The sequence below is a fragment of the Oncorhynchus gorbuscha genome, linkage group LG01, assembly GCF_021184085.1.
Source record: "Oncorhynchus gorbuscha isolate QuinsamMale2020 ecotype Even-year linkage group LG01, OgorEven_v1.0, whole genome shotgun sequence".
In the NCBI taxonomy this organism is placed as follows: Eukaryota; Metazoa; Chordata; class Actinopteri; order Salmoniformes; family Salmonidae; genus Oncorhynchus; species Oncorhynchus gorbuscha.
This window is the reverse complement of record NC_060173.1, coordinates 105,196,001-105,222,295: the sequence shown is the minus strand read 5'-3', so window position 1 is coordinate 105,222,295 and position 26,295 is coordinate 105,196,001. Positions and strand designations below refer to the sequence as shown.

General features: G+C 45.6%; 2 protein-coding genes across 2 annotated transcripts; one reads left to right on the top strand and one right to left on the bottom strand.

The window, feature by feature from the left end:
- Positions 1 to 9,827: 9,827 nt before the first annotated feature.
- On the bottom strand, positions 9,828 to 15,727 carry tbccd1 (TBCC domain containing 1). The gene is made up of 8 exons (XM_046368930.1): positions 14,968 to 15,727; positions 14,052 to 14,386; positions 13,643 to 13,798; positions 13,007 to 13,144; positions 12,504 to 12,732; positions 12,103 to 12,289; positions 11,462 to 11,965; positions 9,828 to 11,238 (listed from the first exon to the last, which is right to left on the bottom strand). Exons 2-8 carry the CDS (start codon positions 14,382 to 14,384, stop codon positions 11,025 to 11,027), a joined length of 1,761 nt encoding a protein of 586 aa, XP_046224886.1. The 5' UTR covers positions 14,385 to 14,386; positions 14,968 to 15,727; the 3' UTR covers positions 9,828 to 11,024.
- Positions 15,306 to 26,139, top strand: LOC124048297 (dnaJ homolog subfamily B member 11-like). Its single transcript, XM_046368940.1, has 10 exons — positions 15,306 to 15,730; positions 16,216 to 16,372; positions 17,099 to 17,196; positions 17,796 to 17,931; positions 18,442 to 18,584; positions 19,028 to 19,110; positions 19,212 to 19,269; positions 23,846 to 23,957; positions 24,400 to 24,559; positions 24,912 to 26,139. The coding sequence occupies exons 1-10, from the start codon at positions 15,657 to 15,659 to the stop codon at positions 24,974 to 24,976; spliced, it is 1,086 nt and encodes a 361-aa protein (XP_046224896.1). The 5' UTR covers positions 15,306 to 15,656; the 3' UTR covers positions 24,977 to 26,139.
- Positions 26,140 to 26,295: the final 156 nt, after the last annotated feature.

Sequence of the window (26,295 nt, the reverse complement as noted above, 5' to 3'; positions counted from 1 at the left end):
CCTGTTGTATTCCCCTGTTGTATTCCCCCTGTTGTATTCCCCCTGTTGTATTCTCCCCCTGTTGTATTCCCCCTGTGGTATTAACCCCTGTTGTATTCTCCCCTGTTGTATTCCCCTGTGGTATTACCCCCTGTTGTATTCCCCCTGTTGTATTCCCCCTGTTGTATTCCCCTGTTGTATTCCCCCTGTTGTATTCCCCTGTGGTATTCCCCCTGTTGTATTCTCCCCTGTTGTATTCCCCCTGTGGTATTACCCCCTGTTGTATTACCCCCTGTTGTATTCCCCCTGTGGTATTCCCCCTGTTGTATTCCCCTGTTGTATTCCCCCTGTTGTATTCCCCCTGTTGTATTCTCCCCTGTTGTATTCCCCCTGTGGTATTACCCCCTGTTGTATTACCCCCTGTTGTATTCCCCCTGTGGTATTCCCCTGTTGTATTCCCCCTGTTGTACTCTCCCTGTTGTATTACCCCCTGTTGTATTCCCCCTGTTGTACTCTCCTGTTGTATTCCCCCTGTTGTATTCCCCCTGTTGTATTCCCCCTGTTCTATTCCCCCTGTTCTATTCCCCCTGTTCTATTCCCCCTGTGGTATTACCCCCTGTTGTATTACCCCCTGTTGTATTCCCCCTGTTCTATTCCCCCTGTTGTATTCCCCCTGTTGTATTCCCCCTGTTGTATTCCCCCTGTGGTATTCCCCCTGTTGTATTTCCCCTGTTGTATTCCCCCTGTTGTATTCCCCCTGTTGTATTACCCCCTGTTGTATTCCCCCTGTTGTATTACCCCCTGTTGTATTACCCCCTGTTGTATTACCCCCTGTTGTATTACCCCCTGTTGTATTACCCCCTGTTGTATTACCCCCTGTTGTATTCCCCCTGTTGTATTACCCCCTGTTGTATTACCCCCTGTTCTATTCCCCCTGTTGTATTCCCCCTGTTGTATTCCCCCTGTTGTATTCCCCCTGTGGTATTCCCCCTGTGGTATTCCCCCTGTTGTATTCCCCCTGTTGTATTCCCCCTGTTGTATTCCCCCTGTTGTATTCCCCCTGTTGTATTCCCCCTGTTGTATTCCCCCTGTTGTATTCCCCCTGTTGTATTCCCCCTGTTGTATTCTCCCCTGTTGTATTCCCCTGTGGTATTACCCCCCTGTTGTATTACCCCCTGTTGTATTCCCCCTGTGGTATTCCCCTCTGTTGTATTCCCCTGTGGTATTCCCCCTGTTGTATTTCCCCCTGTTGTATTCCCCCTGTTGTATACCCCCTGTTGTATTCCCTCTGTGGTATTCCGCCCTGTTGTATTCCCCCTGTGGTATTCCCCCTTGTTGTTGTATTACCCCCTGTTGTATTACCCCCTGTTGTATTCCCCCTGTGGTATTACCCCCTGTTGTATTCCCCTGTGGTATTCCCCCTGTTGTATTTCCCCTGTTGTATTCCCCCTGTTGTATACCCCCTGTTGTATTCCCCCTGTGGTATTCCCCCTGTTGTATTCCCCCCTGTGGTATTCCCCCTTGTTGTTGTATTACCCCCTGTTGTATTACCCCTGTTGTATTCCCCCTGTTGTATTACCACTGTTGTATTCCCCCTGTTGTATTACCCCCTGTTGTATTCCCCCTGTGGTATTCCCACCTGTTGTATTCCCCCTGTGGTATTCCCCCCATGTTGTATTACCCCCTGTTGTATTCCCCCTGTGGTATTACCCCCTGTTGTATTCCCCTCTGTTGTATTCCCCCTGTTGTATTCCCCCTGTTGTATTACCCCCTGTGGTATTACCCCCTGTTGTATTCCCTCCTGTTGTATTACCCCCTGTTGTATTCCCCCTGTTGTATTGCCCCTGTGGTATTACCCCCTGTTGTATTCCCCCTGTTGTATTACCCCTGTTGTATTCCCCCTGTTGTATTCTCCCCTGTTGTATTCCCCCTGTGGTATTACCCCCCTGTTGTATTCCCCCTGTTGTATTACCCCCTGTTGTATTCCCCTGTTGTATTACCCCTGTTGTATTCCCCCTGTTGTATTCTCCCCTGTGGTATTCCCCCTGTTGTATTCCCCCTGTTGTATTACCCCTGTTGTATTACCCCCTGTTGTATTCCACCTGTTGTATTCCCCTGTTGTATTCACCCTGTTGTATTCACCCTGTTGTATTCTCCCCTGTTGTATTCCCCCTGTGGTATTAACCCCCTGTTGTATTACCCCCTGTTGTATTCCCCCTGTGGTATTCCCCCTGTTGTATTCCCCCTGTTGTACTCTCCCTGTTGTATTACCCCCTGTTGTATTACCCTGTTGTATTCCCCCTGTTGTATTCCCCTGTTGTATTCTCCCCTGTTGTATACCCCCTGTGGTATTCCCCCTGTTGTATTCCCCCTGTTGTATTCCCCCTGTTGTATTCCCCTGTTGTATTCTCCCCTGTTGTATTCCCCTGTGGTATTAACCCCTGTTGTATTCTCCCCTGTTGTATTCCCCCTGTGGTATTACCCCCTGTTGTATTCCCCCTGTTGTATTCCCCCTGTTGTATTCCCCTGTTGTATTCCCCCTGTTGTATTCCCCCTGTGGTATTCCCCCTGTTGTATTCTCCCCTGTTGTATTCCCCCTGTGGTATTACCCCCTGTTGTATTACCCCCTGTTGTATTCCCCCTGTGGTATTCCCCCTGTTGTATTCCCCTGTTGTATTCCCCCTGTTGTATTCCCCCTGTTGTATTCTCCCCTGTTGTATTCCCCCTGTGGTATTACCCCCTGTTGTATTACCCCCTGTTGTATTCCCCCTGTGGTATTCCCCCTGTTGTATTCCCCCTGTTGTACTCTCCCTGTTGTATTACCCCCTGTTGTATTCCCCCTGTTGTACTCTCCCTGTTGTATTCCCCTGTTGTATTCCCCTGTTGTATTCCCCCTGTTCTATTCCCCCTGTTCTATTCCCCCTGTTCTATTCCCCCTGTGGTATTACCCCCTGTTGTATTACCCCCTGTTGTATTCCCCCTGTTCTATTCCCCCTGTTGTATTCCCCCTGTTGTATTCCCCCTGTTGTATTCCCCCTGTGGTATTCCCCTGTTGTATTTCCCCTGTTGTATTCCCCCTGTTGTATTCCCCCTGTTGTATTACCCCCTGTTGTATTCCCCCTGTTGTATTACCCCCTGTTGTATTACCCCCTGTTGTATTACCCCCTGTTGTATTACCCCCTGTTGTATTACCCCCTGTTGTATTACCCCCTGTTGTATTCCCCCTGTTGTATTACCCCCTGTTGTATTACCCCCTGTTCTATTCCCCCTGTTGTATTCCCCCTGTTGTATTCCCCCTGTTGTATTCCCCCCTGTTGTATTCCCCCTGTGGTATTCCCCCTGTGGTATTCCCCTGTTGTATTCCCCCTGTTGTATTCCCCCTGTGGTATTCCCCCTGTTGTATTCCCCCTGTTGTATTCCCCCTGTTGTATTCCCCCTGTTGTATTACCCCCTGTTGTATTCCCCTGTTGTATTCTCCCCTGTTGTATTCCCCCTGTGGTATTACCCCCTGTTGTATTACCCCCTGTTGTATTCCCCCTGTTGTATTACCCCCTGTTGTATTCCCCTGTTGTATTCTCCCCTGTGGTATTCCCCCCTGTTGTATTCCCCCTGTTGTATTACCCCCTGTTGTATTACCCCCTGTTGTATTCCCCCTGTTGTATTCCCCTGTTGTATTCCCCCTGTTGTATTCCCCCTGTTGTATTCTCCCCTGTTGTATTCCCCCTGTGGTATTAACCCCCTGTTGTATTACCCCCTGTTGTATTCCCCCTGTGGTATTCCCCTGTTGTATTCCCCCTGTTGTACTCTCCCTGTTGTATTACCCCCTGTTGTATTACCCCTGTTGTATTCCCCCTGTTGTATTCCCCTGTTGTATTCTCCCCCTGTTGTATACCCCCTGTGGTATTCCCCCTGTTGTATTCCCCCTGTTGTATTCCCCCTGTTGTATTCCCCCTGTTGTATTCTCCCCCTGTTGTATTCCCCCTGTGGTATTAACCCCCTGTTGTATTCTCCCCTGTTGTATTCCCCTGTGGTATTACCCCCTGTTGTATTCCCCCTGTTGTATTCCCCCTGTTGTATTCCCCCTGTTGTATTCCCCTGTTGTATTCCCCCTGTGGTATTCCCCCTGTTGTATTCTCCCCTGTTGTATTCCCCCTGTGGTATTACCCCCCTGTTGTATTACCCCCTGTTGTATTCCCCCTGTGGTATTCCCCTGTTGTATTCCCCCTGTTGTATTCCCCCTGTTGTATTCCCCATGTTGTATTCTCCCCTGTTGTATTCCCCCTGTGGTATTACCCCCTGTTGTATTACCCCCTGTTGTATTCCCCCTGTGGTATTCCCCTGTTGTATTCCCCCCTGTTGTACTCTCCCTGTTGTATTACCCCCTGTTGTATTCCCCCTGTTGTACTCTCCCTGTTGTATTCCCCTGTTGTATTCCCCCTGTTGTATTCCCCCTGTTCTATTCCCCCTGTTCTATTCCCCCTGTTCTATTCCCCCTGTGGTATTACCTCCCTGTTGTATTACCCCCTGTTGTATTCCCCCTGTTCTATTCCCCCTGTTGTATTCCCCCTGTTGTATTCCCCCTGTTGTATTCCCCTCCTGTGGTATTCCCCCTGTTGTATTCCCCCTGTTGTATTCCCCCTGTTGTATTCCCCCTGTTGTATTACCCCCTGTTGTATTCCCCCTGTTGTATTCCCCCTGTTGTATTACCCCCTGTTGTATTACCCCCTGTTGTATTACCCCCTGTTGTATTACCCCCTGTTGTATTACCCCCTGTTGTATTCCCCCTGTTGTATTACCCCCTGTTGTATTACCCCCTGTTGTATTCCCCCTGTTGTATTCCCCCTGTTGTATTCCCCCTGTTGTATTCCCCCTGTTGTATTCCCCCTGTGGTATTCCCCCTGTGGTATTCCCCTGTTGTATTCCCCCTGTTGTATTCCCCCTGTGGTATTCCCCCTGTTGTATTCCCCCTGTTGTATTCCCCCTGTTGTATTCCCCCTGTTGTATTACCCCCCCTGTTGTATTCCCCCTGTTGTATTACCCCCTGTTGTATTACCCCCTGTTGTATTACCCCCTGTTGTATTACCCCCTGTTGTATTACCCCCTGTTGTATTCCCCCTGTTGTATTACCCCCTGTTGTATTCCCCCTGTTCTATTCCCCCTGTTGTATTCCCCTGTTGTATTCCCCCTGTGGTATTCCCCCTGTGGTATTCCCCCTGTTGTATTCCCCTGTTGTATTCCCCTGTTGTATTACCCCCTGTTGTATTCCCCCTGTTGTATTCCCCCTGTGGTATTCCCCCTGTTGTATTCCCCCTGTTTTATTACCCCCTGTTGTATTCCCCCTGTTGTATTCCCCCTGTTGTATTCCCCCTGTTGTATTCCCCCTGTTGTATTCCCCCTGTTGTATTCCCCCTGTTGTATTCCCCCTGTTGTATTCCCCCTGTTGTATTCCCCCTGTTGTATTCCCCCTGTTGTATTCCCCCTGTTGTATTCCCCTGTGGTATTCCCCCTGTTGTATTCCCCCTGTTGTATTCCCCCTGTTGTATTCCCCCTGTTGTATTCCCCCTGTGGTATTCCCCCTGTTGCATTCCCCCTGTTGTATTCCCCCTGTTGTATTCCCCCTGTTGTATTCCCCCTGTTGTATTCCCCCTGTGGTATCCCCCTGTTGTATTAACCCCCTGTTGTATTCCCCCTGTTGTATTCCCCTGTTGTATTCCCCCTGTTGTATTCCCCCTGTTGTATTCCCCTGTTGTATTCCCCCTGTTGTATTCCCCCTGTTGTATTCCCCCTGTTGTATTCCCCTGTTGTATTCTCCCCCTGTGGTATTCCCCCTGTTGTATTACCCCCTGTTGTATCCCCCTGTGGTATTCCCCCTGTTGTATTCCCCCTGTGGTTTTCCCCCTGTTGTATTCCCCCTGTGGTATCCCCCCTGTTGTATTCCCCCTGTGGTATTCCCCCTGTGGTATTCCCCCTGTTGTATTCCCCCTGTGGTATCCCCCCTGTTGTATTCCCCCTGTTGTATTCCCCCTGTTGTATTCCCCCTGTTGTATTCCCCTGTGGTATCCCCCTGTTGTATTCCCCTGTGGTATTCCCCCTGTGTATCCCCCTGTTGTATTCCCCCTGTTGTATTCTCCCCCTGTTGTATTCCCCCTGTTGTATTCCCCCTGTTGTATTCCCCCTGTTGTATTCCACCCTGTTGTATTCCCACTGTGGTATTCCCCCTGTTGTATTCCCCTGTGGTATCCCCCTGTTGTATTCCCCCTGTGGTATTCCCCTGTTGTATTCCCCTGTTGTATTCCCCCTGTTGTATTACCCCCCTGTGGTATTCCCCCTGTTGTATTCCCCCTGTGATATTCCCCCTGTTGTATTCCCCCTGATATTCCCCCTGTTGTATTCCCCTGTTGTATTCCCCCTGTTGTATTACCCCCTGTGGTATTCCCCCTGTTGTATTCCCCCTGTTGTATTACCCCCTGTGGTATTCCCCCTGTTGTATTCCCCCTGTGGTATTACCCCCTGTTGTATTACCCCCTGTTGTATCCCCCCTTCTGCTGTTTGCATCGTTTATGGCTTCTGTTGTGGAAATATTCAGTCAATAATATTTCACAAATACTGTGAGTTCAAATATACTTAAAAAAAAATTTTTTTTTACAACATAACAACTCCCTTCCATTCTTGGCAGACACGTTTTCTACATTACTCCTCACGTCACACTCATAGTAACTCCTCTTAATGACCCATCCCCTCTGGCATTTAGCCACCTTTATCTTATTGCCTTGCACTAAGTTTAGTTTGGTTTCATATTAGGGCATGGAACTCGTAGACACACAGAAATAGTTCAAATAGACAGACATGTTTTCGTGTAGGACCCTAGCACCCATCCTTGGTACTTTACAAAAATAACCAGACATGTCATCCTGCTAACTCCTCTTAAAGGGACACCCATGTTCTGGAAAAAACCCAAGAGGTGTAACCATAGCAACAGTACATAGTAGGCCATAACACAGTTACAGGAATAACCAGTCGGGTCCAACCCCAGACAGGTACATGTCTAATGGTGTCTAATGACCCAGAGCACATATGGAGTGCACTAGTTTTGCTGACTCCTTCTGAAATAAATAATTGCCACATATCTACTGTAAAATGCACAATACTTCCTGTGTTATAGAGAATATATCCACCACTATATTCTGCAGAATTGTTGTGTCAAAGTTGCAAAATGTATTGATTCTACTGTGGAAGTGTATGTCTGATTCTGCCAGCACTAGGTCAGCCCATAGCGATCACTCGATCAGTGTGATCAGTGCTATATGCTGGTATTGATCTTCATTGGCCAAGCCCTGAGGCCGGGGGGAACTGTCACTGTCCTGTCCTGTGCTCGGCTTCATTGGGATTGGGATGCCTAATATGCCCATCTTGCATATGCCCTCTAGGACTGAGATTGAGGCAGTGGCTGATTTACAAAGTGGATCATCTTGCAGGAGCCGAGACGGTTCGTTGAGGCCCATCCAGAGCAGGTATTCAGGGTACCCCCCCGGTAGCCCATGTAGTTGGGCCTCTCGTAGACCACCCAAGCATCATTCTCTACGCGGAGGGAGTTACAGCAGCTCAGGTAGGAATGGAAGTCTGTGCAGTCGCTGTCACACTCAACAATGGCCCTGTAAGTTATTATACTCGTAAAAAGACAATCTGGAAGAAAGCCAAAGAAATCAGAGGGGAGTGACTGGGTTGACTTTAGGTTCTTATGCTTGTTAAATGCTCTGAATTTGCACTGTAGGACACATGTACCTCTTCACACAATGAATGGCTTTTCCCAACCTAAAATATTTAAGTAATATGGTCCTTGCTCAAATCATCCATAAAACTCCAACCCTACCAGTGCCTGGTGATTAACAAAGAACAAGTCAATCCGCCCAACACATTCCTGATGCTTTCTTTGCAGCTAGTACTGAACAAAACTATAAATGCAACATGCAACCATTTCAAGGATTTTATTAAGTTACAGTTCATATGAGGAAATCAGTCAATTGAAATAAATAAATTAGGCCCTAATCTATGGATTTCACATTACTGGGCAGGGATACAACCATGGGTGGGCTTGGGAGGGCATAGGCCCACCCACTTGGGAACCAGGCCCACCAGCTGGAGAGCCCGACCCATCCAATCAGAATGAGTTTTTATCCACAAAAGGGCTTTAATACAGACAGAAATACTCCTCATCAGCTGTCTGGGTGGCTGGTCTCAGACGATCCGAGCAGGTGAAGAAGCCGGATGTGGAGGTCCTGGGCTGGCGTGGGTACACGTGGTCTGCAGTTGTAAGGCCGGTTAGACGTACTGCCGAATTCTCTAAAATGACGTTGGAGGTGGCTTATGGTCGAGAAACTGTGCCATTGTGTTGAGTGACAAAACTGCAAATTTGAGTGGCTTTTTATTGTCCCCAGCACAAGGTGCACCTGTGTAATGATCATGGTGGATGGATTATCTTGGCAAATGAGAAATACTCACAAACAAGGATGTAAACAAACTTGTGCACAACATTTGAGAGAAATAAGCTTTTTGTGCATATGGAAAATTTCTAGGATGTTTTATTTCAGCTCATGAAACATGGGACCAACACTTTACATGTTGCGTTTATATTTTTGTTCAGTATAAAAGCCATGGACGGGGGTAAACCCATCTGTTTGAGTTAGTTTTTCCAGCACAGAAAACTTTCATGTAAATATTTTCAATGGCACTAGAATGCCAAATAGAAGACTGGAGTTCCAATCACGTTAAGTGTTTAGGCCAGGTGTCTGTAGGACATCAGTGCTGACGAGCTTTTACCCACATTCTAGTTCACAGATGGGGTTGAGCTGTGAGGTCTGGCAATAGTGCCATCCACTTACTGTGTATATCCCATGGCATCACACACAATTACTCTGTAAATATTACACTCCCATGACAATGTTTAGACTATTACATTGTTATTACTATGGCTGGCAGGATAAATCAGTCAAGTTTGACAGAAAATATTCAAAAGGACCATCCCATAACTATACCAAACACACCACAGAAAATCACTGCTATGCTACTGCCACCATACAATCCCTGTGGCAAACCTGAGTGTCCTGTCCTGCCCACCACATCTGCACTAAAACCTATTCTGATGGAGCCGGTGGCAGCCCAGAGCCAAGCGGCCATATCCCTGTTACTCACCAGCCCATTTTGGACATTATATGTGGGCTAGGCTTGATAGATAGCAGTGGTCTGATGGTCCCCCTGAAGTCTGGATGTCTCTGGTCCTACCACCCAATCCCTTTTATATAACCAGCCTCCCAGTTTTATAAACAGGTGCGGCTATGAGAGGAACAATTGCTGTCATTCAAATTTTAATCAAAAAACGAGTCAATGATTCTAGTGCCATTCAGTTTTTCCAGTTCATAAGTAGAGAGCATTTAAAAGGGTATTATGGGATTGGTGCACACATTTGACATTTAAATTCATGACATATACCCATTGATTCTTGAACAATATAACTTGTAAAGACCTCATGAGCTTAGTTCAACTGTCATACCCCATCAAATCCACAAATAGCTTGTTTTACTCCAATGTTTGTAAACAATGTAGTTGAAATATATATATATATATATTACAAATGTAGTAGTGAACAACCACTGTATAGCCTCAAACATGGTTAAAACTATCATTTTGATTTTACAGATGGTCAGTCCTTGCCTCAGATTACCCCTTTCAAAGGTCATTGGCGTAATCTCTATACATGTTGAGTCAGTCCAACAGTATAAGTAAACATTGAAGTCGATATACAGGGTCTCTAGGAAAGTACGCTGATCATCAACAACACATAAAATGGCACGTCAAGGCAAAAACACTAATAGTTTATTGATGTCTAAAGAACACTTGAGAACTAACAAAATTGTGCTCTTAGAAACCATTGTAATTGTGTAGGCAGGGAAGCATAGTGCAATTGAATTGAAAGGCAAGTCACTGAGAACTAAGCTACAGCAGTAAGGCATAACCACAATATCATCCATCCTTCTACACACTGAGGAAAAGGGAGAGGACTAACAAAGAAGGGATAGACTTAGGTTACCTAACACATCAGCATCCTCTGGCCCATGCCAGGCTAATGTTAACAGTACACAGATCTTTGCTTTAGGTTCACTGTCCCTTAACCCATATAGTGGAATAGAACTGCTCCCTCAAAGGCATGTTTCTCTTCTCATTACACTAATGTGCCCTGTCATCCATCCTCTTAGAGGTGCGTGTTGTCTGAAGACGACAGGCTTCAAATACCCATCCCAGGGAAGTACTAGCCTGGTCCCACATCTGTGTGTGCTCTTGCCATCTCCATTGATCATTTTGAAACAGTAGTAAGGAGTTGACATGATAGCACAATAGATTGGCACTCAGGCTAGGAAGGTACTAAATTCATTGGAATTTGTTGAAGAGGCAGACCTTTAAATTCATCACACCCTCTCTCCTATGCTACCAGAAAAGGCATATTAAGACGTAATATCATACATACTGTACAATCACATGAATACATTAATTAATTTCTTCTACATACTGGACAGGGTCAATCTCTGGATGAACAGCACAACCTGATTCCCTATTATTTCAATAGTACAGTACCCACTGCAGAGGCACCACACTACACAGATCTAACCAGTGTGGCCAACAATAGGTACCATGGTATTGTACCCCAAGTGCTCTATGACCACTGGCTCTGTCCTGATTCTCTACCCTGCACATCAGCACCGTTGTTAAATAAATGAGAGGGAGTGTACAAGTACACACTTCAGGAGAAGGGTAGAGAATCGGGACGCAACAGTCTCAGCTGGATGAAGGGGACGAGAACAGAGCCAGTCGTCTATACCAGACCACCCTCCTTCTGTAGTCTACTGATCCTCAGATCAGATCCTGCCTGGAACTGTGGACAGACAGCAGGCAAACAAAGGGATTAGAGGTGCTAGTGGCTGAGGCAAACCGCTGACTGTGAGGCAAAGGCAAGAGCTTTGTATGGGGATCTCCATCAACAAGAACCCAAAAAGTCAGCAAGGTAGACGCGTCTGTCCCACTTCCCGTATAGATGACCCTTCCTGTCTGGTGTCATTGGTTCTGGCCTCCAGGCTGTCGCTGTCCGAGGGGTCCTGGGATGCGATGCAGGGGGGGATAAGGCTATCAAGCTCCTGCCTGTGTCCTGACTCCAACAGCCATTCATGGAACTTCTGCTCCACCAGGGCCTGGAACTGACGTCGCTGCTCCCTGAAAACAGAGACGCATGACTGAATAGAGGAACAAGAGAAACATTACCAGACCCCTCAGAGCTCACAACGCTGTAGGAAATCAGACATTTTAAAAGGGTTGCTTCATAATTCACATTGATCATGGAATCTGGGCAGCAGTTTGTGTTTTCATTCTCTCAGTCCAGGTCAGATTTCCATTGTTAATAAATCTAGCAGTTTGGTCTTCTCTGTTAATGACTCACTTGTTCAGGTGGGCATCCTTCACCATCTTCTGCCAGTCCTGTACACTCTTCTCCCTCTCCTCATGGGCCTTCTGGTACAGCGATGGCAGCCCACCTGGCACCTCACACGTATCCCCCTCCATCCTGAAGGGCACCACAAGGGGGCAGAACTCAGCGGGCGGCAGCAGCCTGTAGGATCCAGGGTCTGGGATGGTACCCTCCACTCCCACCAGAAAGGGTTGGTCCCAGGCATTGGGCACCACAGCTAAACCCACACTGGCCATGTGATCCTCCAGGGAGGGGTAATGTGTGTGGAAGGGCCCCAGGGTGAGTGCAGTGTTCCCAGGGAGCAGTAGAGGCCGGGTGGGGGTGAGGGCATGGATGGTACAGTAGGAGGAGGACCCTATGGCTAGACGGCCAGCCACACACACCACCTTGACGTTCTCACAGCTCTGGATGTGGATACTGGTCTCGATGGGACCCAGGACTACCGTGCTGTTACGACACTTGTCCAGGCTCACTGACCTGAAACACACACCACGGGGAATGCCATCTCATCTAAGAAAAGCGATATTTCTACTGAAATTGATCTGTTTTTGTAGTTAGACGGGGGATGCTACAGCTGTAGTGTCCAGTCTGACTATGTGTAGAGAACCTCTCACCTGAGTGGAGAGAGGAGGTAGATAAAGGCGTCACTGCAGCGGTGTATTTTGACGTTAGCTCCTGATAGCTTGTCTGAGTCCTTGGCCAGGGTCTGTCTGAACACCTGTGACATCAGCACCATCTTGCTGCCTGGGGGGGCCGTGTGGGTGTTCCGGGCGATCTTAGCTCTCTTCATAGCTCCCTCCACTAGAGGACAGGAGAACAGACAGTCACAGACAGACAGCCATGCTTCAAGCCTGATAGCTCTCTACATCTCCAACAGAAAAAAGGTGAGCTAGAAAACAGTTACAAGATAACGCACTCATTTCTATAAAACATACTAACACACCTTATTTGACTGTGCATCTAAATATAAATGAATGATCCACATTAGGGTTTACTTTGGGTGGTAGTAACCTACCTTGCTGAGCCCAGGCCAGCTTCTTCCCAGACCTCAGGCAGGTTGACATCCCAAAGGGGTTGGGGACGAGGGCCTGTCTGAGCCATACCAGCAGGGGGTGCAGGGAGAAGGAGCGGCTGAGTTTGGAGTACCCTGCTTGGGCCTGGAGTGGGGCTCTGGAGAGCAGCTTGTGGATGGGGTGGATGTTCCGGCCGCGGGACACTGAGCCCTCCAGCAGCAGGCTGAGGCCCTGTAGAGAAAATATGTTATTGTATTGTTGTTTACTGAAAAGGCAAATTGTTGTATTGTAAAAAACGGAATGAACACTGCAACATATTGGGCATGTTATGGAACCTTTCACTGTTTTATACAAGAATATATAGTTGAGGATGAGTGCATCCAAAAGTCATCCTTTTCCGTATATAGTGCACTACTACAGAGCCCAGATGGCTCTGGTCAAAAGTAGTGCACTGTATACGGAATAGGTTTCCATTTGGGATGCGGGCCATGTTCCCTCGCTTCACCTGTAGAGCCTCCAGAGAGACCTGGCTGTCCTTCACGGCTTGGCCGGACCCTGACAGCTGGCCTGGTTCTACTAGCAGCTCCAGCAGTTCACACAGGTGGGTCTGTAGGAAGGACAGGTGGGCCTGGTCGTCCCAGTTCTGATCACAGCAACAGGGTGAAAAGACTGAACAATGATACAATGCATGGATATGGGAGCTAATGCAATGGGGTAGTATATTTAAGCAATGAGGCACGAGGGGGTGTGGTATATGGCCAATATACCACGGCTAAGGCTGTTCTTATGCACAACGCATCGTGGAGTGCCTGGCCACAGCCCTTAGCAGTGGTATATTGGCCATACACCACAAACCCCCGAGGTGCTTTATTGCAATTATAAACTGTTTACTAACATAATTAGAGCAGTAAAAATAAATGTTTTGTCATACCCATGGTATACGGTCTGATATATTATGGCTGTCAGCCAATCAGCATTCTGGGCTCAAACCACCCAGTTTATAATAAAATGTCAGTAACTAGACCATCAGAATATGTTTTGCTTAGAGATAGGTTAGAGAGACTTAATTGTAAAAACGGATTGTGTACATTTACACTCTCAGCCTGCCATTAAACTTGTAAGCAATATAAAGCAACAGGACCTTATTTTGAGAGCTGGTCTTTGCCTCGCGGTCCGAGGAGGGGGAGCGAGAGCGGGGGCTTGGCCACTCTTCACCAATCAGAGACGTACGCAGAGACACCCGGTTCAGCTGCTGAATGTAGAGGAAGAGGAGGAACTGCAGCGTGTCCACACACAACTAGAAAAGAGAGAAGAGGAAAATACAGAGACTCTGAACACAAACCAATACTTGATATTGGTCAGTGTCACAAACAATACCTAAAAGGATAATGGACAGACTCCTGTGTCAAAGTCTGTTTAAACAAAAAAAAAAGTGCAGGATACAACAGGATAGATATTATTACAGTCCAACTGCCAACACATCCCTGGGGGACATAGTCATACAGGTCTCTGCCCTTTTCTCATCCCTCCCTAGTGTGCTCACAGCTCACCTTGCTCCTCTGGCGGTCCAGCTCTCTGGGGGAGGAGCACTGGGACAGGTTCTCAGCCCACTCCAGCCTCTCCTCTGCAGGATGACCAGCCAGCAGGTCAAAGGTCTCAAAGTAGAGCCAGGCCAGGTCCTCAGGGAGCTGCAGCTTGCCACAGGCAATGTGCCTCCACATGAGCCAGCCTAGCATGGGGAAGCAGCCCTCTCGCGAGCGCACGTAGGCAGCCATCTTGCGCAGGTAGTGCAGGCTGAGTTTGGTAGGGGGTGCCACCTGCAGAGCCCCCAAGAGGAAGGGCTCCATGCGAGGCCACACCACCACACCACCACCCTGGTCCATGGCTGTTAGTGGGCCAGGAGGAGGAGGGAGTGGAAGAACAAAATAACTGGGTGAGAGGTCAGACAGGGGGGTGAGCATACAGTGAGTGTGGTGAGATATCTGAGCTATGGTAGTGATTGAATTTAGAAGATTGTAGACAAGAGTTCACCCATTCATTGGTGGCTTCTGTCTGCTGTTCAATATTGCAGTATTATTAGAGAACTCGTTTAAAAGTGCAACTAACTAGCTGTATTATAAAAGCTGAATTTTAACCTTATGGGCAAACAGAATATCCCCTTTATAACTAGCTAGAGCACTAACGCACTCTAAATAATGTTCTATTTTATTTATGTGACTGCTTGTTCCATTGCAGATGTCTGTGTTGTCTGACTCTGCTGTTCCTTCCTGGCTAACAGAGTGGACGCCGGATGTTCCCATGACAACAACTGGCCACTAGAGATGATCTGTAGGTAGCTGACAGCATTTGCTTTGTTTATTTATTTAGCAGGGGAACGTTAGAGAGCTAGTTAGCTAGCAACATGGCTTAGCAGCTGATACAAAGCAGTCAGACTAGCAGAGACAAAACACTTGATGCGAAGTTTACCTTGGTTTGTTCAGCAAGTTTCCACTAGTCCAAGCGATTTCTGGTCCTGCCTCGAAGTTCCAGGAAAAGTAACTGGTGATCAAGCTCCCTCATAAGTAAAAAAGTTTAGTACTTTACAGTATTTAGCTAGCTACCTGGCTTCTGGTTATGGTTTGTTTACTGTGCTGTGAATGTGATCAGCACGTAGCTAGCTACAGAACGGTCGACGTTCTTCCTATTTGGCGCCACTGCCGGTTCTCATCTGTTGCGCGCGACTACACAGAGCGACGGTCGCGCGCACAATGCACTGCCCGGTGGTGCGTCAAGTCCGACGTAAACGGATAATATTTTGACGGTTCTTTTTTTGTCGATATTGCTGAAAGGCACCGGGCAATAATTGTAAGAATCCGATGCACATTCTACATGCATCCACTAGAAAATATATTGTAAAGATCTTTTAAAAAGTGTACACCGGCTTTTATTGCTGTTTCTTTAAGAGCTATATATGTAATTGGCAGTATATTTTCTATTGGATGCATGTAGGATGTACCGCTGATATACACGGTGGGCGGGCGTTAGCACGGGAGGCGGGACTTCCAGGCAGCATGTGGGCGGTTCTGATTTGACAGAAGGAAAAGGATCAGTGACAGAAAGGAACTCTATCGCAAACGCCGGGTTGTTCTGTTGGTTTCTTGAAGATACTGGTATCTATGGCCGATAAAGGGATGAATCTATGCAGTGTTTGCTGTCTTGCCCTTTATTTCGTTACAGCAGTGCTTGCAGGGTAAGTACTTCTATATTACCCGAACACACCGTCTCTGCAATGGTCAAACCGGTTCAAACGCGGTATCGCTAGCTGGTACACATGTTTAATTGTGATTGGTCTAAATTTCTGAAGCCCATTCTCCATGTGTAAAATAGCTAACGTTAGCTAGCTACTATTTGGAGGGGTAAATAAGCAATATCAGCAACGTGAACAACCCTGTAAATAAAGCCCTTGTTCATAGAGTACATCACCCTGCCAGATCCTTTGTTTCCAGTATGGTGAATCGTGTCTATCTACTCGAGGGAATGACATGGAAGAGTGGCTTTGTACTCAAAAATGAGAGCCGTTGATATAAAACTGAATTACTCTGGACTGGGTGATGCCCATTTTGAATGATTTCTTAGTCTGTGAACCTTACTCCACTTGTCACTATCATGAAGGGAAACTATCTAAGATCCGGTAGGTAGCTAGACACCCTCTCTTATTTTCACCTCTATCTACAGGCGAGATTTCTACAAGATCTTGGGGGTGAGCAAGTCTGCATCTGTGAGGGACATCAAGAAAGCTTACAGAAAACTGGCTCTCCAGCTGCACCCTGACAGAAACCAAGATGACCCAACTGCTGCTGACAAATTCGCAGACCTGGGGTCAGCCTATGAGGTAGGAAGTGAACCCCTGTATCACTTATCTCTACGGTAATTGTGGCACGGCATGGCACTTTCGTTTTACAATATGTGCTATCAATATCATGCCATGATGATCTTGTCTTGGGTATAATTTCTGAGAATAGCTACCCATCAACATCATTGTCAGTCTCATGAAGGGATGTAAAAGAACTGAATGGCAACTGAGTGTTGAGATGATAGTACTCTATTGTTATGTATAATTTATTAACCTTTTATAATAGTCATTTGATCTGGGTGTGTAGTAATATTTGGCTTTAGCATGCCATCTCATTTTCGTTACGATCGATCGAGGCACCGAAACGAAAGTATTTTGTAAGAAACTGAAGCGACCTATTTTCTTGTTGTTGGAAACGACATAGTGATTTTGATTGGCCAAGAAGACCGTGTGGCTGCCTCTGATTGGCTCATACTGTGGTCAGTGTTCTCTCATGAAAGCATGACGTGGAGCACTCGGAGCGGCTCAGTGAACGTTCCATGATGCGCACCTCACCAGTGTCATCATGATCACTGATAACGCGTAGATTTGAAACATCATCCAATTTCATGATTGATACATATTGCATGGTTAAGCTATTTAAGTGGGTGAAATGTGATGTTAAGAATTTGTAATTGAAGTTAATTTCATGTCGCTAATGTAAAGAAACAATGATCTCTACAGTGACTTAAAAAGAGTTCATCCCTGATGTTGTGCTGTTTGTAGGTGCTCTCTGATGAAGAGAAGAGAAAGCAGTATGATGCATACGGAGAGGATGGTCTGAAAGAGGGCCACCATGGTTCTCACAATGATATCTTCTCCAGGTACAGGAGGTTTACCTAATAGGTTACTATTTCAGTCCAAGTCAAGTACTGCTTGTAGCAGGAGCTTGTAATTTAACACACTTCAGCCTGGTATTAAGCATTTATTACAAAGTAAAGCCCTGGTAAGCCTGGTCTCGGAGCGACTACATAGACATATACCCACAAGTATGATGAGGATATCATTGTTAAGCACCGAGATCATATATTCTAAAACCATCATGTACACTATAGGTGCCGGTGCTCATTTTGAGTGCCCGAACTGTTTACATTTAGGTGCAGGATCTACACAATACTTTTGAGATAATATTCTGTAAGAGGAACAGGAGCTCAAGCAGAACATTTGAGGTGTCGGTACTCAGCTCCTGTGAGCTCCTGTCTATGTAAAGCACTGGCTACATTTCAAATAATGTCTCTTACCCCACTGTTGCCTCACACTCTGTTGCCTCACACTCTGTTGCCTCACACTCTGTTGCCTCACACTCTGTCGCCTCACACTCTGCCTCACACTCTGTCGCCTCACACTCTGTCGCCTCACACTCTGTCGCCTCACACTCTGTCGCCTCACACTCTGTCGCCTCACACTCTGTTGCCTCTTCCAGTTTCTTTGGTGACTTTGGCTTCATGTTTGGAGGAAACCGGCAAGGACAGCAGGACAGGAACATCCCCAGAGGAAATGACATTGTGCTGGACCTGGAGGTCACACTCGAAGAGGTGTACTCTGGGAACTTTGTAGAGGTACACTTCAACCCTTATTGTGTTCTGTATATACTGTCCATATCCAAAATCTGTCTTGCCTACTACTTACTCAAACTACCTACTTTGCACTGTTTAGTAAAAATGTATGTAATAAGCATAAAATAACATACTAGGCTCCTCCATACTGAGAATGTGTCATCTAAAATGTGCAATTGCGTATATTCCCGCCATTCGTTAATTCTGGTACGCTGCGTAACCTTGTGTGATTTATCAGCTGTTGGCTAACGACTCTTTTCAATGGTGTGCAGTGAATTCTACTAGATATCAAGCTGAATGGAGTATGACATCCTGGCATTGAAAGCATACTGAATAATAATAAAAACGTCACCTACTATAGAACTTTCTATTTTCACATATCCAAAATGATACTATTTAGAACGCAAGTATGAGTATTCTGACATGGTCACTGTATACAATTTGTATGCTCCACCAGGCCTACCCTATTCCAACACATACGCCCTAATCTCATCACCTATATGTACATCTCAGGTTGTTCGTAACAAGCCTGTAGCCAAAGAGGCCCCTGGGAAACGGAAATGCAACTGCAGACAGGAAATGAGGACGACGCAACTCGGACCTGGACGCTTCCAGATGAGCCAGGAAGTAGTGTGTGATGAGTGTCCCAATATAAAGTGAGTCACTGCTTCAGGGGTGCTGCTTTGTGGTTGACTCTGTCCTGTTCCTACCCTGTCATGTGCATGTTGGGTTGGGTGCTGTAAGCAACAACAACAACAAAAAGAATGTCTGTGCAAATGGATACATTTTAAAGATGTGTTTTATACCAGTGGTTTCCAGCCAGGGGTACTAGGACCCTGGGGGTACTTGGCAAATCCACAGGGGTGACTTGAGAAGACTCGTGAGACCATAGGCCTACTGGTAAAAAATGCACATGAGGGGATACTTCAGGGGTACTCCAGGCATAACAAAATATAGTTTGGTGGTACAGTAACTGAGAAAGGTTGGGAACCTCTGTCTATACTGTCATATTGACTGTGCATCTGGTTAAGACTGTTAACACAGGAGTCCATGAGTTCTTTCTTTATGTGACGAGGATGATAATGTCTTATGATCCCAGGCTGGTGAATGAGGAGAGAACTCTGGAGGTGGAGATTGAACAGGGAGTGAGAGATGAGATGGAGTACCCTTTCATTGGGGAAGGTAAGCTACTTACTCAACCATCAGGATAATGGGCGTAAAAAATCAAATAAAGTGTTTACAAGTGGTATCAGTGTCTAACTCACGACTACGTCTGTCTCAAGGCGAACCTCACATCGATGGAGAGCCAGGGGACCTACGCTTCCGCATCAAAGTTATGAAGTAAGAGCAGCATTTCCATGTTTCACAAATAATATAGTGGTTCTAATCAGGCTACTATTAACTTCTCTAGGAGCCATGCTTTGTTGGTATAGGACATTATGTCAACACTAATACATTTAGTGTTATGTAAAGATCAGTGGGGGCTGCTGAGGGGAGGACGGCTCATAATAATGTCTGGAAGGGAGTGAATAGAACGGTTTGAAACACATGTTTGATATCCTTTACTCCATTCCATCTATTAAACTCCATTCCGGCCATTATTATGAGCCGTTCTCCCCTCCGCAGCCTCCACTGGTAAAGATTTTTAGAATGTTCCCTACTTGCACTCACCGCTGTCTATGCAACTCAAACCCTGTATCTAAACTCAGCAAAAAAAAGAAACGTCAATTGCATTTATTTTCAGCAAACTTAACATGTGTAAATATTTGTATGAACATAAGATTCAACAACTGAGAGATAAACTGAACAAGTTCCACAGACATGTGACTAACAGAAATGGAATAATGTGTCCCTGAACAAAGGGGGGGTCAAAATCAAAGTAACGGTCAGTAGCTGGTGTGGCAACTAGCTGCATTAAGTACTGCAGTGCATCTCTTCCTCATGGACTGCACCAGATTTGCCAGTTCTTGCTGTGAGATGTTACCCCACTCTTCCACCAAGGTACCTGCAAGTTCCCAGACATTTCTGGGGGGAATGGCCCTAGCCCTCATCCTCCGATCCAACCGGTCCCCGACGTGCTCAATGGGATTGAGATCCGGGCTCTTTGCTGGCCATGGCAGAACACTGACATTCCTGTCTTGCAGGAAATCACGTACAGAACGAGCAGTATGGCTGATGGCATTGTCATGCTGGAGGGTCATGTCAGGATGAGCTTGCAGGAAGGGTAACACATGAGGGAGGAGGATGTCTTCCCTGTAACGCACAGCGTTGAGATTGCCTGCAATGACAAGAAGCTCAGTACGATGATGCTGTGACACACCGCCCCAGACCATGACAGACCCTCCACCTCCAAATCGATCCCGCTCCAGAGTACAGGCCTCGGTGTAACGCTCATTCCTTCTACGATAAACGCAAATCCAACCATCACCCCTGGTGAGTCAACCGCGACTCGTCAGTGAAGAGCACTTTTTGCCAGTCCTGTCTGGTCCAGCGATGGTGGGTTTGTGCCCATAGGCGACGTTGTTACCTGTGATGTCTGGTGAGGACCTGCTTTACAACAGACCTACAAGTCCTCAGTCCAGCCTCTCTCAGCTTATTGCGTACAGTCTGAGCACTGATGGAGGGATTGTGCGTTCCTGGTGTAACCCGGGCGATTGTTGCCATCCTGTACCTGTCTCGCAGGTGTGATGTTCAGATGTCCCGATCCTGTGCAGGTGTTGTTACACGTAGTCTGTCACTGCGAGGATGATCAGCTGTCCATCCTGTGTCCCTCTAGTGCTGTCTTAGGCGTCTCAAAGTACGGACATTGCAATTTATTGCCCTGGCCACATCTGCAGTCCTCATGTCTCCTTTGCAGCATGCCTAGGGCACGTTCACGCAGATGAGCAGGGACCCTGGGCATCTTCTTTTGGTGTTTTTCAGTCAGTAGAAAGGCCTCTTTTTATTATCTTAAGTTTTCATAACTGTGACCTTAATTGTCTACTGCCTGTAAGCTGTTAGTGTCTTAACGACCGTTCCACAGGTGCATGTTCATTAATTGTTTATGTTTAATTGAACAAGCATTGGGAAACAGTGTTTAAACCCTTTACAATGAAGATCTGTGACGTTATTTGGATTTTTACGAATTATCTTTGAAAGACAGGGTCTTTGCAAAGGGATGTTTCTTTTTTTGCGAAGTTTATATGCTTGCTGTATGCAAATACGTTCTCACTCTGTTAGGTAGCCTGTCTCTCTCTATTATATTAGACGTAGGTTGTCAGTTGTGGAAGCTGTTTTGTGTTGTTTATGTGACTCAACCCTTCTGTTCACTACAGGCTTTATTCTTTCCCTCTCCCTGTTCGAGAACTTGATACACCGGTGCCTATTTAAGTGATAATGCCAGAGAAGCCGGTGTTTGGAGGATACAGTTGAAGTCTGAAGTTTCATACACCTTAGCCAAGTACATTTAAACTCAGTTGTTCACAATTCCTGACATTTAATCCTAGTTAAAATTCCCTGTCTTAGGTCCGTTAGGATCACCACTTTATTTTAAAAATGTGAAATGTCAGAATAATAGTAGAGAGAATGATTTATTTCAGCTTGTATTTCTTTCATCACATTCCCAGTGGGTCAGAAGTTTACATACACTCAATTAGTATTTGGTAGCATTGCCTTTAAATAGTTTAACTTGGGTCAAACGTTTCTGGTAGCCTTCCACAAGCTTCCCATAATAAGTTGTGTGAATTTTGACCCATTCCTCCTGACAGAGCTGGTGTAACTGAGTCAGGTTTGTAGGCCTAATTGCTCGCACATAATATATGCCATTTAGCAGACGCTTTTATCCAAAGCGACTTACAGTCATGTGTGCATACATTCTACGTGTGGGTGGTCCCGGGGATCGAACTCACTACCCTGGCGTTACAAGCGCCATGCTCTACCAACTGAGCTACACAGGACCGCACATGCTTTTTCAGTTCTGCCCACAAATTGTCAATAGGATTGAGGTCAGGGCTTTGTGATGGCCACTCCAATACCCTGAATTTGTTGTCCTTAAGCCACTTTGCCACAACTTTGGAAGTATGTCAAGTAAAGAGGCACTGCGTTTGAAGGTAGGCCTTGAAATACGTCCACAGGTACACCTCCAATTGACTCAAATGATGTCAAATAGCCAATCAGAAGCATCTAAAGCCTTGACATCATTTTCTGGAATTTTGTAGACTGTTTAAAGGCACAGTCAATTTAGTGTATGTAAACTTCTGACCCACTGGAATTGTGATACAGTGAAATAATCTGTCTGTAAACAATTCAAAAATTACTTTTGTCATGCACAAAGTAGATGTCTTAACCAACTTGCCAAAACTATAGTTTGTTAACAAGGAATTTGTGGAGTGGATGAATAACGAGTTTAAATGACTCTAACCTAAGTGTATGTAAACTTCCGACTTCAACTGTATATTTGGCATGGGTGTTCGTCGAGGACCAGCAAACCGTGCCAATATATCCTCAACACCGGCTTCGATGGCATTATCACTTTTATACAACAGGTTACCAACATATTAAAACATTTTAATTGAAAGCATAATTTTTTATGGATTTTTTTCATACTATTTAATCCTTCCACAAGATATTGTCCCGAAACAAATCTAGGGTTGCTACCCAAACCGGATGGTCGTTCGTTCTATTGGTTCGGTTGCCAGAGACGCGACCCAGTCGTTCAGTCTTTTTGTTCTGTATCTATGGATGCGACAGTCGTTCAGTCTTTTTGTTCTGTATCTATGGATGCGACAGTCGTTCGTTGTAAATGTTCCATTGCCATACTGGCTGGCAACATTCTCATCCCTTTCTTGCTGGCTTGCCAACTACGGTTAACATATATTCCCGTCAAACAGTGCAGAAAGAATAACAAAAGGAGCTTCATTTGTTTAAGCTGTTTTCTCGTGACATTTATTTGGGTACATCCATAAAAATTAGCTAATGAGGCACGATTTGACCTGGCATAGAAAACGTGCTCTATCGTCAGGACACTGTTGTTCAGAGGATCTAGCCAACAACACAGCTAACACAATCACCACAAACTGAAGCTGGAAAGACTGCAAACTAGCTGCACTTCATTTCAATTGAACTTTCTTTGTATATCCATAAATGATGCTAGCTGATTCATCATTTCGACTGGCTGAGAAACGCTGCCTGCCTCCGGCTCTCGTCCCGACTGCTGACCCCTACACGTTCATTACTATGGGACAGTTGGAGATCTGAATACTGAAACAATGTTGCAAATGTCGGAGGGACCGACAGTAACACGGAACCCAAACCGGCTGCGCGCGTGCGCCATCGTGCATACATGTATTTTTTTTGTCCCCCCACACCAAACGCGATCACGACACGCAGGTTAAAATATCAAAACAAACTCTGAACCAATTATATTAATTTGGGGACAGGTCGAAAAGCATTAAACATTTATGGCAATTTAGCTAGTTAGCTTGCACTTGCTAGCTAATTTGTCCTATTTAGCTAGTTTGCTGTCCTGGGATATAAACAGAGCTATTTTACCTGAAATGCACAAGGTCCTCTACTCCAACAATTAATCCACACATAATCCTTTCCAGGCTTTTTCTTCTCTTGACTTTATATTGCGATTGGCAACTTTCATAAATTACTTGCATTACCGCCACCAATATTTATTTCTGCTCTAATTATGTTATTAACCAGTTTATAATAGCAGTAAGGCACTTCGGGGGGTTTGTGATATATAGCCAATATACCACGGCTAAGGGCTGTATCCAGACACACTGTGTTGCGTTGTGTTTAAGAATAGCCCTTAGCGTGGTATATTGGCCATATACCACCCACCGGGCCTTTTTATTGGTTAACTAACATCTTGTCAATTGTGGAAGCTGTTTTGTTGAAGCGTGATTTAGTAATGTATGTGTACTGACAGACATCCAGTGTTTGAGCGGCGAGGAGATGACCTGTACACTAACGTCACAATCTCCCTGGTGGAGGCTCTGGTTGGCTTTGAGATGGACATCACACACCTGGACGGCCATAAGGTAACTATGGACGAGTGAAACTAAGAAATACATCACATTTACATTACATTTAAGTCATTTAGCAGACGCTCTTATCCAGAGTGACTTACAAATTGGTGCATTCACCTTATGACATCCAGTAGAACAGTCACTTTACAATAGTGCATCTAAATCTTAAAGGGGGGGCGGGTGAGAAGGATTACTTATCCTATCCTAGGTATTCCTTAAAGAGGTGGGGTTGCATACACTTTTACTGCCATGTACTGAAATGTTTTGGGGAGGGGAGCTTGGGGAGCTTGTCTTGAGCCATCATTGCCCCATTCTCAAAAAGCACACAAAAAGACTGGTTGTAAAGCAAAAAATATGCATTTTTGTTCTGTCTAGAAAAGACAGTATTTATTCATAATAATAAAGTGTATTCTAAGGAATCAGTCACACGCTTTGACTGCTCCTCTGACTACAGGTCCACATTGTGAGGGACAAGATCACTAAGCCTGGTGCTCGAGTGTGGAAGAAAGGAGAAGGACTGCCCAACTTTGACAACAACAACATCCGTGGCTCTCTCATTGTCTCCTTCGACGTCGACTTCCCAGAGACACAGCTGAATGACAATCAGAAAGAGGGTAAGGAGGAGGCCTATAAAGATGGGTGGGGGGGATGTCACTTGTAATGTATTTTCTTATAGTTTGAGTTAATTAATGTTGCCAGGAGAAAGTAGACTGTATGTTCTATATCAGAGCTGTTACATACGCGGTACGGGTATTGTTGATGCATATTAAGACTCAGAGGCAAAGGACATGCCCGTAGAACAGTTCCCCCCCCCCCAATAAATCATCTTCGTATTGCTGACTTTACACCAATGACAGGGAAACAATAAAGGAACACATTAACTTCTCAGATATGAAAGATTATGAAAAAATGTAGTTATGATCATAATCGATGGTCATTTACAATTGGGGCTTGCTTTTGTTTCAGGAGTGAGGGCGATTCTGAAGCAGGCATCGGTACAGAAGGTTTACAACGGACTCCAGGGATACTGACACACCAACAGACAGAATCTGGACTGAGTTCTCTGCTACAAAACACACACAGGAACAAGCACAGGGGTGTATTTATTTTCAGATTGTTCTCTCAGGATGGGTTGACTTGATTTTGGTTTATTTTTTAATATTCTACATTCTGAAGGTGACTTGACATTGTCTATTTTCTTTTAAAGAAGTCCTTGTTATATTTCACATTGACGGGGTGAAACTACACTGTATTTATACTTTTAATTTTCTTGCCCTCGTCCCAATTTTTTACTACCACTATTTCTTTGTCACTCATTTGACTTTGTCTTTTTTAATTCACCTTCAATTTCAACTACTGTCATCCAACGTGAACCACTCACAGACATGTTTGATTATCAAAGCCCACTATCTGATGTTAAACCTTTATCACACCTGACGGGGCACTAAAAGAGGAGCTGGACTGAGGCAAAGGACTCTGAACTCAAAGGACCATCTCATGGACCTCAGCAAGACTGGAATACTATTCGCCTCCCTGTTGTTCTGATAACTTTTACAGATGTAATACTGTACTAGGGAATTTCATCTTGAGTGATTTTTGACTCCTCTGACACGTTCAACAATTCTGTCATTTATGGGTTTTCGGTCATATATGTTTTCAGTAATATCTCAAAACGCTTTGTAAATAGGAAAGAAACTACATATTGTTATTTTTGTTGTTGCTTTTGAGTTGGATGGTATCTTTAGATGTCTTCTTTGGGGGCAATGTCTTGAGTGTTCTGTCTGTTGAAAGAGAGGCCACAGAGAATGGACCTGTTGAGCTGCCTTGCATAACCTCGTCATCAGGGTAGGATTTTACCATGGAGAGACACTCTGGCTCCACCCACCACCATCCACACCCCTTGCGCCTCCTTTCAGCCTATTCTGCGTCCCAAATGACACCCTATTGACACCCCACCTGTATATTACACTACTTCTGACCGGGTCCCCATGGGCCTCTGACTGGGGCCCCATGGAGCTCTGTTCAAAAGTAGGACACGAGCTAGGGAATAAGGTTTCATGTCAGACACAGACCTAGGTTGTCTGGACTACTCTTCCTGGTGGAATGGGGCTACTGTTTTCCAGAGTGCTACAGTACAGGAGGGAGAAGTGTACATTCAGCTGATAGTTCAATTAAAAGTTTATATAAATAATGACTCAAGGATTATTTTAGTGTCAATTTAAGGATGTGAGCTATGTCTCCAGTATGTCTATCAGTCACTATGTACAGGGCGACCACAGGAGGTTGGTGGCACCTTAATTGCGGAGAACAGGCTGGTGGTAATGCCTGGAGAGGACTGGTATCAAACACA

What these genes read in the sequence shown, in the direction of transcription:
- LOC124048297 (XM_046368940.1), top strand. Translation starts at nt 15,657, where the DNA reads ATGGCCGATAAAGGGATGAATCTATGCAGTGTTTGCTGTCTTGCCCTT. An exon ending in GTTACAGCAGTGCTTGCAGG is followed by an intron (nt 15,731 to 16,215) that starts GTAAGTACTTCT and finishes CTCTATCTACAG; the next exon opens with GCGAGATTTCTACAAGATCT. An exon ending in CACAATGATATCTTCTCCAG is followed by an intron (nt 17,197 to 17,795) that starts GTACAGGAGGTT and finishes TGCCTCTTCCAG; the next exon opens with TTTCTTTGGTGACTTTGGCT.
- tbccd1 (XM_046368930.1), bottom strand. Translation starts at nt 14,384, where the DNA reads ATGGACCAGGGTGGTGGTGTGGTGGTGTGGCCTCGCATGGAGCCCTTC. An exon ending in GCTGGCCTGGGCTCAGCAAG is followed by an intron (nt 12,290 to 12,503) that starts GTAGGTTACTAC and finishes CCTGTCCTCTAG; the next exon opens with TGGAGGGAGCTATGAAGAGA. An exon ending in TACCTCCTCTCTCCACTCAG is followed by an intron (nt 11,966 to 12,102) that starts GTGAGAGGTTCT and finishes TGTGTGTTTCAG; the next exon opens with GTCAGTGAGCCTGGACAAGT.